This window comes from Pituophis catenifer, unplaced genomic scaffold (genome assembly GCF_029215685.1).
Source record: "Pituophis catenifer annectens isolate HBS135680 unplaced genomic scaffold, rPitCat1.0.hap2 SCAF_3, whole genome shotgun sequence".
Classification (NCBI taxonomy): Eukaryota; Metazoa; Chordata; class Lepidosauria; order Squamata; family Colubridae; genus Pituophis; species Pituophis catenifer.
The window spans coordinates 15,908,453-15,921,173 of NW_027256883.1; the positions used below are offsets into that span (position 1 = coordinate 15,908,453).

General features: G+C 41.5%; 1 protein-coding gene across 2 annotated transcripts; it reads left to right on the forward strand.

Annotated features, from left to right (window-relative positions):
- Nucleotides 1-1,682: 1,682 nt before the first annotated feature.
- CUNH8orf76 (chromosome unknown C8orf76 homolog) lies at nucleotides 1,683-11,314 on the forward strand. Of its 2 annotated transcripts, none has more exons than XM_070942032.1 (6): nucleotides 1,683-1,862; nucleotides 4,090-4,185; nucleotides 5,140-5,283; nucleotides 6,462-6,961; nucleotides 8,061-8,193; nucleotides 10,733-11,314. In XM_070942032.1, the coding sequence occupies exons 1-6, from the start codon at nucleotides 1,683-1,685 to the stop codon at nucleotides 10,904-10,906; spliced, it is 1,227 nt and encodes a 408-aa protein (XP_070798133.1). In that variant the 3' UTR covers nucleotides 10,907-11,314. The 2 variants fall into 2 exon arrangements, with proteins under 2 accessions (XP_070798133.1, XP_070798135.1); XM_070942034.1 differs by having other exon boundaries at nucleotides 1,740-1,862; nucleotides 5,143-5,283.
- The last annotated feature ends 1,407 nt before the right edge of the window (nucleotides 11,315-12,721 follow it).

A 12,721-nucleotide genomic window follows, 5' to 3' on the forward strand; every position in this document is an offset into this window, starting at 1 on the left:
ATTGATCACATATTTTCTCCATGATAATCTGTCCCTCACCTAGTTTTTCCAAGTCTCCCAACTGCACTCGTGGCTGCTATGACTGACACAGGCATGAAATCCAGTAGGTTCTGACAGGAAATTTTGAGTAGTTCTGAGAACCGGCAAATACCACCTCTGGCTGGTCCCAGAGTGGGGTGGGAATGGAGATTTTGCAATATCCTTCCCCCAGGAGTGGGAAGGGAATGGGGATTTTGCAATACCTTCCCCTGGAGTGGGGTGGGAATGGAGATTTTGCAATATCCTTCCCCCAGGAGTGGGAAGGGAATGGGGATTTTGCAATATCCTTCCCCTGCCACGCCCACCAAACCACACCATGCCCGCCCAAGCCAAGCCCACAGAACTGGTAGTAAAAAAAATTGAATTTTACCACTGGACTGACACCATTCTCCTTACTGCTGTTATTCTCTTTCCTTCCACCTTTCCCACATCACAGTCTTCTTCACAGATTTATTCTTTGCATAATATGTAGGATATAATCTGTGGTCATCTATGCCTGATTTATCAAATGATCCATTGAATGATATATGATCACATTGTTATGTATAATAATATTGTGTGTGGTTCCACAATAACTGAACTGGAAGGCCAACAGCATTCTGTATAACTTTGAAAAACATACCTTTTTTTAAAAAAAAATAGATTTATGCTTATTAAGCATTTTGCATGAAATAAAAGGCAAATCTAAAGAAAAGCAAGAAAAAAAAGGGAAAGGTGCAAGAAAAGAGAAAGGAACTATAGTTAAGGAATACAGTGATTTTTCAAGCCTCCCACAACAGATATCTACAATCTTATAAACATTGGGCACGAATGGAATAGGCTGGGGAATTCTGGGAGTTGGAAGTCCACCTATCTTAAAAGTTGTCAAATTGAGAAACTGCTTTAGGGTCTCCAGACCAGCAATGATTTCACATGAATACTGATCAAGGGAAAGCAGGAACTATAGGATGGGAGTCCCAAAGGTGCTTTTTTTCAAGAGGCAACTGGACTTTCTGGTTTTTCTTTGAAGACGTTTCGCTTCTCATCTAAGAAGCTTCTTCAGCTCTGATGCGTGGCTAAATGTCTATGGAGATTCTCAGTCATTCAGGACCTGATTGTCCTTAAAGGTGCTTTTTTCTTCAAGAGGCAACTGGACTTTCTGTTTTTTCTTTGAAGACGGTTCGCTTCTCATCCAAGAAGCTTCTTCAGCTCTATAGGATGGGAGACTGCTGTCTTTCACCCAGTCACGTTTCAGTTAGCTTGTTGCGTGAACTGAATTAAACATGCTGGCTGGGGAATTCTTAAGTTGCCCAGCTCAAGAAACATTGAATTAAATTTTTACCACATTTATAGCTATATAAATCGGCTCCACTGATTCATTTTGAAGCGCAGTGAAACGAACTACAAGTTAACAGGTTGCATGAATTTGGATTGGCTCAGCCATGTGGGAACGGCACGGCAGCCCAGTCACAACTAAACACCACCGCTTCCCAAAGTATTGATCCCAAAGTGTTGCTCTGCATGAATAGCTCTCTCTTCTTCACCGGGAAAGAACTTCCGAAGCGAACCCGAAAACTCGAAGCAGCGGATGTAAGCAACATTCCTAAGTCTAGGGCAGCATCGTTTGACACGAGACGATCTAGCCGTGATTGGTGGCGTCATCTATGATCCGGGGAAGCCGCTCTAGCAGCGAAGCCTCCGGAGGTTGTCGCTCACCGGCGCCGAGGATGGCGTTGCTCCCCTTTGCCTTCGAGGAGTCGGTGTTCGAGGAGGAGGGCGGCGGAACTTCCAGGGCTGGCGGCCCCCTCGCTTCCCCCTACAGCGCCCGGTGCTGCGAGCCCGAGGTGAAGGGGGGGGGAAGGTTCACTGACCTTCGTGCCTCCAAACCCACGTGTTGGAGGAAGGACATTGCACTCTGCACATGCTCTGGGGCAAGCTGTTCTTCTGCTACCCTGCAGAAACGGGAGGACAGATGTGGCTGGGTTTAATTTAGTGTCGGGGGAGGAGGGGGGGCATTGCTCCACTTAGATGACCGTCCCAGTCCTTGCAAATCTGAGCAAGCTGGAGTTCAATGCTGTTGTCATTGATCGTTGAGATCAAAGCAGGCTGTTGGAGGTCAGTGCCTGGAAAGGAGACCACCAGCACAGCCCACGGATGCTCTCAATCCCAGCCATCCGAAAGGGAGAGTTCCTGCGGGGTTTTTTTAGGGTGCTTTTTCTATTATTATTATTATTATTATTATTATTATTATTATTATTATTATTATTATTATTATTATTATTATGTGATTGGTTGCACAGTCAGCCAGATGCTTAGACTGGATTTGGTAGTTTTGTCTATCTATCCATCCCTTCCCAAACATCTGGAATAGGTAGATGTTGTTGTTTGACAATATTAAAGGTGTCTTTTGCAGGATGCAAGCTGTTCCAAGCAAAGCTGCCTTTCGCAATTGACTGATGGTGACTTTGTCAATGCCGATGGTGTTCAAGTGGTGCTTCTGTTGTTTTGGGATTGCACCTAAAGGCACCTGTTACTATTGACACTATCTTTGCTTTCTTTTGTCACGGTTGTTTTATTTATTTATTTATTTGTTTGTTTATTGATTGATTGATTGATTGATTGATTGATTGGTTCGATTTATATGCCCCCCTTCTCCGGAGACTCAGGGCGGCTTACAATGCGTTAAGCAATAGCCTTCATGCTTCTGTATATACTTGCTTAATAGGGCTTTCGCCCCCCCCCCCCCAGGTGTTCTTTTTTATACAAAGTCAGCTTATTGCCCCCACAATCCGGGTCCTCATTTTACCTACCTCAAAAGGATGGAAGGCTGAGTCAACCTTGAGCCTGGTGAGATTTGAACTTGCAGTAATTGCAGGCAGCTGGTGCTACTTAACAGCACTTTAATCTGCTGCGCCACCAAGGCTCTTCACTACTTCTGTTTGCAGGTCTTTGTGTTTTGTTACCTTCTTGGGTTCTTTCTCTTCTCTTCTGCTGCCTCTAGGAATCGCAATCTCCACTAGCCAGACATTTTTGTCTTTCTTATTGAGAATTGTTGAATCTGGGATGTTACATTGGTATTATTATATTTTTATCCTGCCATTTTTATAGTGTATGTAAAAATAATTCAAGGTGGTTAAATACACCTAACAGTCCTGCCTTCTGTTTTCTCCACTACAACAACCCTGTGAGGTGGGCTGGGATGAAAGATAGTGACTGCCCAAAGTCACCCAACCAGCTTTTGTGCCTTAGGGAAGACTAGAACTCACAGCATCCTGATTTCTAAGCCAGCTACTCATAACCATTATATCAAATTGGCTTTTGATTAGTCAAAAATCAGTGATCTCTTGGTGGTGTCTTTTCTGGGCTCTAACCTCTGACAGTCTTTTCAATGGCATTGCTAGAAGTTACATCCCACTCAAACCCTTTATCTTTCTTGATAGTGGGAGGAAAAAATGGGATAGAAGGGAAGAGTTCTATGGTTGTCATGCCAAGAAAAGAAGAACTAGGGGTGACATGATAGCAGTGTTCCAATATCTCAGGGGCTGCTACAAAGAAGAGGGAGTCAAGCTATTCTCCAAAGCACCTGAGGGTAGGACAAGAAGCAATGGGTGGAAACTAATCAAGGAGAGAAGCAACTTGGAACTAAGAAGAAATTTCCTGACAATTAGAACAATTAATCAGTGGAACAACTTGCCTCCAGAAGTCGTGGATGATCCAACACTGGAAGTTTTTAAGATGTTAGATAACCATTTGTCTGAAGTGGTGTAGGGTTTCCTGCCTAAGCAGGGGGTTGGACTAGAAAACCTCCAAGGTCCCTTCCAACTCTGTTATTCTATTCTATTCAAATTGGAAGTTCTTGTATGGTCACTGATACATCCCTGAATTCAGGAAATTTACAACCAAACTCTTTGAGTGGGAGGTGTCATTGATTGGAGGAAATTGTAGTAACTAATAATAAAGCATCCATGTGTGTTTGAGAGAGACTGTCTAAAATTTGGTTTAACTTTTATACTGCATGATATTGCTATGCCTTTGTAGTAATGCAACAAAATGTCTCCTTCCTTTTGACAGTGGTTTTGTGAACAGGTAGACTGCCAGGACGATCTTGAAAGGATCAACATAAAAAAGTTCAGAGGAGATCTGGCCTATAAGCAACAGGAATTTCAGGTATTTTTATGGTGCATTCATGAACCAGCCTTGTAAAATTGGTGCCCTCCAAAATTCCAGCTAACGTGTTGAAAATCCATCAGTTATTAGTCCATCACAATTCAGGTTCAACAAGATTATTTTATATATTCCTGAAGCAACCTGTCTGGTTGCTTTTATTTCAGCTTTGCATGGATGGATGGATGTATATTTATTCTGGAAAGACCATGATATTATTTGGCAAGTGAATTATGTGCAGCATAATTCATAATGGTAAGGCCACACTTGGAATACTGCATTCAGTTTTGGTCGCCACAATGTAAAAAAGATGTTGAGACTCTGGAAAGAGTGCAGAGAAGAGCAACAAAGATGATTAGGGGACTGGAGGCTAAAACATACAAAGAATGGTTGCAGGAACTGGGTATGTCTAGTTTAATGAACAGAAGGACTAGGGGAGACATGATAGCAGTGTTCCAAAATCTCAGGGGCTGCCACAAAGAAGAGGGAGCGAAGCACCTGAGGATAGGAAAAGAAGCAATGGGTGTAAACTAATCAAGGAGAGAAGAAACCTAGAACTAAGGAGAAATTTCCTGACAGAACAATTAATCAGTGGAACAACTTGCCTCCAGAAGTTGTAAATGCTCCAACACTGGAAGCTTTTAAGAAGATGTTGGATAACCATTTGTCCGAAACCATTTGATGTAGGGTTTCCTGCTTAGGCAGGGGGTTGGACTAGAAGACCTCCAAGGTCCCGTCCAACTCTGTTATTTTATTGTATTCTAATTAATAATCCAGTTCTAGGAAAAAGAGCTTTTTTGAGTTTGATGGAACTTAAAAATCAAGAAAATGTCCATGTGATGCTTGCGTTTACTTTTAATCACAGACAGTTGTTACCTTATGTCGAATAATTTGGCATGATTCACAACGCATTCACCCTTTTGGAGTTACACTAAAATTTGGTAAATCTGATTTCAGAAGGCTCTTCAGGAATATTCCAGTTGTCTTGCCCTTGTACCTTCCAGTAATATTGCCATGAGAAGAGATTTAAAAGAGAGCCAGGCCCGCTGTTTAGCTCATCTGGGGAAACATGAGGAAGCCCTGAGAATTGCAGAAAACCTGGTTGGTATTTTTCTAAGTGATTTTTCTCGTTATAGCTCAGCTTGGATCCTCAACATATACATGTCAGTATATCTGGAGCTCTTTCTTTTCATGCCTGTCATGTCCCATTCGATTCTATTTCAAGTTTCTTTTTAATTAAAAAAGGCTTGCAGCAAAATGGGCAGCAAATAAATTTAAATGAATATGTAAGAGAAACTAGTATACTGTCAAGTAAATGTTAGCATTAAGCTTAATCTCTGTTTTCAGGAATGCTTCTGGACCCACTTGTACACAGGAGAAATTCTTGGAAGATTTTTTTTTAGCTTTACATTTCAGTAAATTGTGGACTTGTTTTATTAGGGAAAGTGTATTTTGTAATTTCCAGAGTTTAGGTTACGAAGATGTTGGCACTGCGTTTTTCCAGCTTGGCCACTTTAAGATAGCAATAGCAATAGCATTTAGACTTATACACCACTTCATAATGCTTTTACAGCACTCCCTAAGCCAGTGATGGCTAACCTTTTTGCCATCGTGTGCCAGGTGGGGGGGACGGGACGGGGGTGTCACACACGCGTACCCACACCCATAATTCTATGTGCCCCACCCCCACGCATGCGTGTGCAACCCCATCCGCTCCCCCCACTCCTGGCACGCAATGGCCCGATAGGCCCGTTTTTCTCTCTCGACTGGCTCCAGAGCCTTTCTAGGAGTCTGGGGAGGGCGAAAATGGCCTTCCTCCCCCCCCGCCGTAGGCCCTCCAGATGCCAGAAACATCCCGTTTGCCAACTTCCACTGAGCTCACGTGCCCACTGATATGGCTACACGTGCCACCTGTGGCACGCATGCCATAGGTTCACCATCACGGCCGTAAGCGGTTTACAAAGTCAGCATCTTGCCCCCAACAATCTGGTTCTTCATTTTACTGACCTCGGAAGGATGGAAGGCTGAGTCAACCTTGAGCAGGTGAGGATCGAACTGGAGTGAGCAGTGAATTAGCCCTGCAGTACTGCATTCCAACCACTGCCCCACCATGGCTCTCTGACTAAGATGTCTGGACTTCAATTCCCAGAATTCCCCAGTCAGCTTATGCTAGCTGGGGAATACTGGGAGTTGAAGTCAAGCACCTTAATTAATGGAGTTAAGAAACACCACATCAGACTAACTCCTATTCTCCCTTCGCTTTTTTTCTTTGTTTCTAGAGAAACGGGGCAACGAACACGGACCATGTAACAGCCGTACTTAATCTGCTGCATGCCATTTATCGCCTTCTGGAGGATATTGAGAACGTGATCGGGTGCTTGCAGAAATTGATCTCGTTGCACCCGTTTCATCCACAAACGTGGAATTTGCTGGCTGAAACTTACACGCGTTTGTTGCCATTTCCAGGCCCCTTGTCTGCAACCAAAGCCCATCTTTGGCAAAGCGATGGCTTAATTGCGGGCGGCTGCCTTCGGGTATCATCCAAAGAGGTCAGCTTTGGGTGTCATCAGACACAGAGCCAAAGGAAGGATGATCCTTTGTTATGTACCGTCCACCCCAACGGCAGCTTTGGATCTTGTGTGGAATCGCAAAGCGTGCAGAGGCCTGTCTGTACCCTGGGAAATCCAGGGCCAGGACCCACAACAAACAGAGCTTCCTTAGGGGAACGAAGATGGAAAGATATTCGTGTCTATGCGTGTGCCTCCTTTGTTAGAGCCAGGTACATATTCATATCCTTATTTGCATATGAAGTACAGGTAGGCCTTGACTTAAAACCATTCATGTAACAACAGTTCAGAGTTTTTTTTTGTTTTGTTTTTTTTGCTTTTTTTAAAAAATTTGATTTATATGCCGCCCTTCTCCGGAGACTCAGGGCGGCTTACAATGTGTTAAGCAATAGCCTTCATACTTTTGTATATTTATACAAAGTCAGCTTATTGCCCCCACAAACTGGGTCCTCATTTAACCTACCTTAGAAAGGATGGAAGGCTGAGTCAACCTTGAGCCTGGTAAGATTCGAACCTGCAGAAATTGCAGGCAGCTGTGTTAATTACAGGGTGCATTAAACCACTGTACTACCAAGGCTCCAACAACTCCTACCAAGAGTTACAACAGTGGTGGAAAAAGTGACTTACGATGATTGTAGTGTGCCTTTGGTCATGTGATCAGACTTTGGGCACTTGGCAACGGGCATGTATACCTAGTCCTCGGCTTACAACAGTTCATTTAGTGACCATTCAATGTTACAACGGCACTGAAAAAAGTGACTTATGACCATTTTTCACAGGTCCGTTGCAGCATCCCCATGGTCATCTGATCAAAATTCACACCTCTTGGCAACTGATTCGTATTTATGACGGTTGCAGTATCCCAGGGTCATCGGATCCCCTTCTGTGACCTTCTAACAAGCAAAGCCAATGGGGAAGCCAGATTCACTTAACAACCGTGTCACTAATGTATCATCTGCAGCGATTCACTTCACAACTGTGGCAACAAAATGGGAAAAAATTCACTTAACAAAGGTCTCACTTAGCAATAGAAATTTTGGGCTCCTATTGTGGACATAAGTCAAGGACATTGTTTGCTGGTCCTGTGGTCACATGATTTGCAATCTTCCCTGGGGGCTTTTGACTAACAAAGTCAAGGGGGAAACTCAGATTCGCTTAACGGTTGTGCTGATTTGCTTAACAAATTGCAGTGATTTGCGTAACAATCACAGCAAAAGTCATAAAATTGTGTGCAACTCACTTAATGTTTAGCAGTGAAAGTTCCAATCCCAATTCTGATTTTAACTGTTCATTTTTCTCTTTTGTTTCCAGGCTTTTGTTTCAGCTTATGCAGTTGACTCAGTCTTCTTTTGCTTTAGAGAATAATCTGAAAATGCAACAGGAAATTGAAGACAAAATTAGATTTTTTGAATTGGAGGCAGATATCTTGTCCTTGATGACTGAGGTCGGTCACAATTCATCAAGGGTTGTGCAAACATTCTGCGTTAAGTAGGAATCGTGAAGAAATAACATCCAATAATTTGCAGATAGCTGCTTTATTATTATTATTTTCCTATTAGCCCTTAAGAAGAATAAGAGGTGATGGCAGGGGTGGGCTTCAGATCCTTTAGCAATGGGTTTGCTACCTGTTGCTGGGTGGGCGTGGCCATGGTGGGCGTGGCCTAGTCAGCTGCCTGCACCATAACGGGGGGGGTGGGAGGGTGTTTTTTCGCCCTCCCCAGGTTCTGGAGGCTTTCCTCAAGCCTCTGAGAGGGTGAAAACTGCTTCCCCCAGGCTCCGGAGGCAGGAAACAAGCCCATTTTGGGACTTCCGGAACCTCTGGTAGGCCCGTTCTTTGGGCCCTCCCAAACCCTCTGCACTGCCCCTGCACTTACCTGGAATGATGAACGGGCCATGTGGAGACTCCTGGGAGGGGTGGGGTGGGAGGGGTGGCATGGGCGTGGCCAGCCAAGGGTGGTATTTGGGGGTTTGCTGATCTCCTTAGCTAGAAGATCGCCCGAACCCCCAGGAGCCCACCCCTGGGTTGGGTGATGATGACAGTAATTTAAAGGGATGCCTGTTCAGAAATGTAAGAATATGGGTAGAATTTTAGAATTAGGGTTACAAGCTATTCTAGAGGTCATCTACTCTATCCCCTCATCCCTTCCATGCAGGAATTCTGTAATTACAGGGCCCATTAAAATGTCTTCTGTCTCTGCTTAAATACCAGTAGTCTTTGCGTTACAAATATAATGGAACCTACCCATAACGGTTGTAAGTCGTAATAATTGTAAAATAGTGGGTTCACACTTATGATTGTGGTTCTTGCTTAACGACCCCGGCAATTGCCCTTATGATCACTGCAAAAAACATCATTTTTATGGTTTGAGGATTTTTTTTTTGTGGTGATTGTAAGTCACTAAACTGCAGTCATTAAATGAATGTTGCGGTTAAGGGTAGCAATTTCAATTAATTCTTTTGTTACTATTATTTCTCTCGAATTTGTACATCTTCCAACAACAAAATATATAGTCCATTCTGTCTTTCATATTGCATCTATGTTGTTTATATAAATAAGCATAGAAATTTTAAGACACGATTAAAAAATGGAAAAAGGAAATTTTGGCAAAAATTGTAATTGAGTAAAATGTATTTGAATATGTTAAATTGTATAAGTTATGATATGGCCAATACTCTGTTCATAAAATTATGCGGGTGAAAATGAGGGGGGGGGAAATCAATTAAACTTGATTCAAAATAAATAAATAAATATAGGATATAACCTTATCCCATATAAATCTTTAACAAGGTCAGTCATTTTTTTCATGCTTAAGGATTGCATGAATTGAGCCACCCTTTCCAGGTAACATTAATCAAATTAGAAATCTACTAGTAGTTATAATTTCAGAATATTAATCCTGCTTTTTTTTAAACTTTGCAAATGTCCAACTCTGTCTCAATCTGATGTGAGAGGGGAGAAATATTTTCGGTCAGAGCTAATGAAGTATACGTTTTTTTTTTTTTTCCTGAGACTCTTATAAAAAATAACAGTATGTCGTAAAATAGTGATTAAAATGGCAGTGAACGTGACAATGTACTGTATTAAACAATAGTAATCATGCAAAGTTTAGTTTAGTTACAGTATTAATCATACTATATTAAACAATAATAATCATACAAAGCTTACGGTATTTTTCGGACTATAAGACACACCTGACTGTAAGATGCACCTAAATTTAGAAGAGGAAAACAACAAAAAAAGGTTTTTGGCCTACCTTTTTTCGGGCCTTTTCCAGTCTTTTTTTCGGCCTGTTTCCGGGGCTTTTTTCAGCCCATTTTTGAAACTTTTTTCAGCCCTTTTTTGGAAAAAAATGGGCCAAAAAAAGCCTCAAAAAGGGCTGAAAAAAGCCCTGGAAACGGACCAGAAAAAGCCAAAAAACCAGGCCGAAAAAAGCCTCAAAAATGGGCCGAAAAAAGCCCGGAAATGGGCTGAAAAAAGCCTCACAAACGGGCCAGAAAAAGCCCTGAAAACAGGCCAAAAAAGCCTCAAAAACGGGTCCAAAAAGCCTCAAAAACAGGCTGAAAAAAGCCCCGAAAACGGGCCGAAAAAAGGCCTGGAAACAGGGCGTGCAGAGGCCAAAAAATGGCTGGTGGGTAGGCGAGGCTTTGGCAATATTCGGTCTATAAGACACGCAGACATTTTCACCCCCTTTTGGGAGACAAAAAAGTGTGTCTTACAGTCCGAAAAATATGGTAGTTTAGTTACAGTATTAATCATACTGTATTAAACAATATTAATCACACAGAATTCTGTATGCTTTACTTGGAAAGCAAACGTACATTTGAAAGTAAGTGATGTATAAATAGGAATTAAGGTTTGGGCTATGAACTTGATTAATTTATTGTTTTTGTGTGAAGTTACATCTTGGTTCTTTTCTGAACGTTTTTTTTTAAGCTAGTGCAAAACTGATATTTCTGCTTCCTGTACATGCATTTCCTCGTAGGTTATGGGAGAAGATCTTGTCCCGGAAAAGCTAAAAGGAGAAGCTCAGGAAGAAGTGAAATGTTTCTCTGCTGAAGCCTTGCCATCCATCCTGACTGCATCCACCATGGAGTTTGAAAGAAAATGGTTCCAGAAACTCCGAGGCTGCTTTCCTCACATGGACTGTCCGACGTAATGCCACGTGGCTGCACTGAAGCGCTTCTTTGGTTTTTCGGTTCTGTTTATCCCATCAGTATTTTATCAGAAGGGACCCTGGAGGTCTTCTAGTCCAACCCCCTGCTCAAGCAGGAGACTGTCGTTTCAGACAAAGGGGTTAGCTTGCCAAGAGAACATGTGAAGAGGAACAGAGCCTTTCACTGTAGCTCATGCAGTTCACACTGGAGTGTTTTTACCATTGAAAAGGATGAGCCACTTCGTTTGAAAATCACCTTAACATCTGGCCATTCTTATGCCTGTTTTTGCCATCACTGTTTCTCCATGGACCTTGACCAATCTTCCTCCTCCCCATCTTTTAATTGAGGCTCAGTAATTGGATCTTGACTGTATTTTCTTTATGTCTTTTAGGTTTTGTATAGTTTTTATCTTTTTCAGATTGCAAGCTGCCCAGAGTTACCCTGTGGTAAGATGGGCGGCCAATAAATTTTACAAATAAGTAAATAAATGTGTCAAAATTTCTGGGGGCGTGTATAGTTCTGTTCAATAGACTTTTAATTTTTTTAATTTTTTAAAATACAAATAATACATAGTACATATACATCTAAATACAAAAAAAGAAAGAAAGAAAGAAAAAGGAAAAAACACAAATACTACAGTGCACCCCCCCATCATGAGACTATTTTCCCCCCCTTATATTTCTCCTTCTATAACAACTAAAAGTTAAGTTGCAACCTCTTTCTTGCACCTCCAACAAATATTTGTATATTTACCATCTATTTGATTTAATTTACATGGTGTTAGGTACCACCTCCATATCACTTTATATCCATTTTCCTTAACTCTAACTGACATATTCTTATATACTCTTCTATTCCAAATATTTTCCAATATTATCATTTATTTCTCCTCAATAGACTTTTAATTCATCACCATTTGAAAAACTTTAGGCAAACAGAGAATAAAGCTTTTTTAAAAATTACTATTACTGCTTTGGAAGTAATACACTAATATTTTTTAATGACGAATAAAAGTCTCAAAGCAGTTGAACACTTGAGAATATGAGGCAGGCTGCCCCTGAACAGATAGGCCTGCAGATAAATTAGGTTTAATCCATATAGGTAGTCCTCAATTTACAACAGTTCATTTAGTGACTATTCCAAGTTACAATGACATTGAAAAAAGTGACTTTATGAGGTTTTTCACGCTCATAACTGTTGGAGCATCCTAATGATCACATGATCAAATTTCAGACAGTCATAAAATGCAGTCATGTGACTGCAGAATGCTGCAAATTGCCGAATGTCCGAAGTTCGGTCACATGATCAAAAAGGGGGCCTGACTGTCAGAATTTTGAATTCAGGACATGAGTCCCGTTTTTTGGGTCATTTGCAACGTCAAACAATTGTTAAGTGACTGGTCATAAGTCGAGGACTACCTGTATATATACAAGGCACACAAGCACACAGATACAAAGCCTTATTAACAATTCAAGAGAGACTTTATTGAGAAATGAGCTTTAAGATTGGTACCTCTAGTCTATAACGATTATTTTGATGTAAGTTGTGGTTCTCCACCTCGCGTCCAATCTTATCCTCAAACTTGGATTGAAAAACTAAATACCATGCTTGTAGTATTGACTTCCAAAATTGTAATGAACATCGACAGAATAGTTTTTCCTTCCCTTTTCTAGTCTCAATAGTCTAAGCTATTTATACAACCAAATGTTAACAATTTCTAAACCTATTGTGCAAATATCAATGGACAATAATACCAGGTGCTAAGATTTATAACCATAATTGGAAAAAAAAACGGGGGGGGGAGCATTAAAAATGCC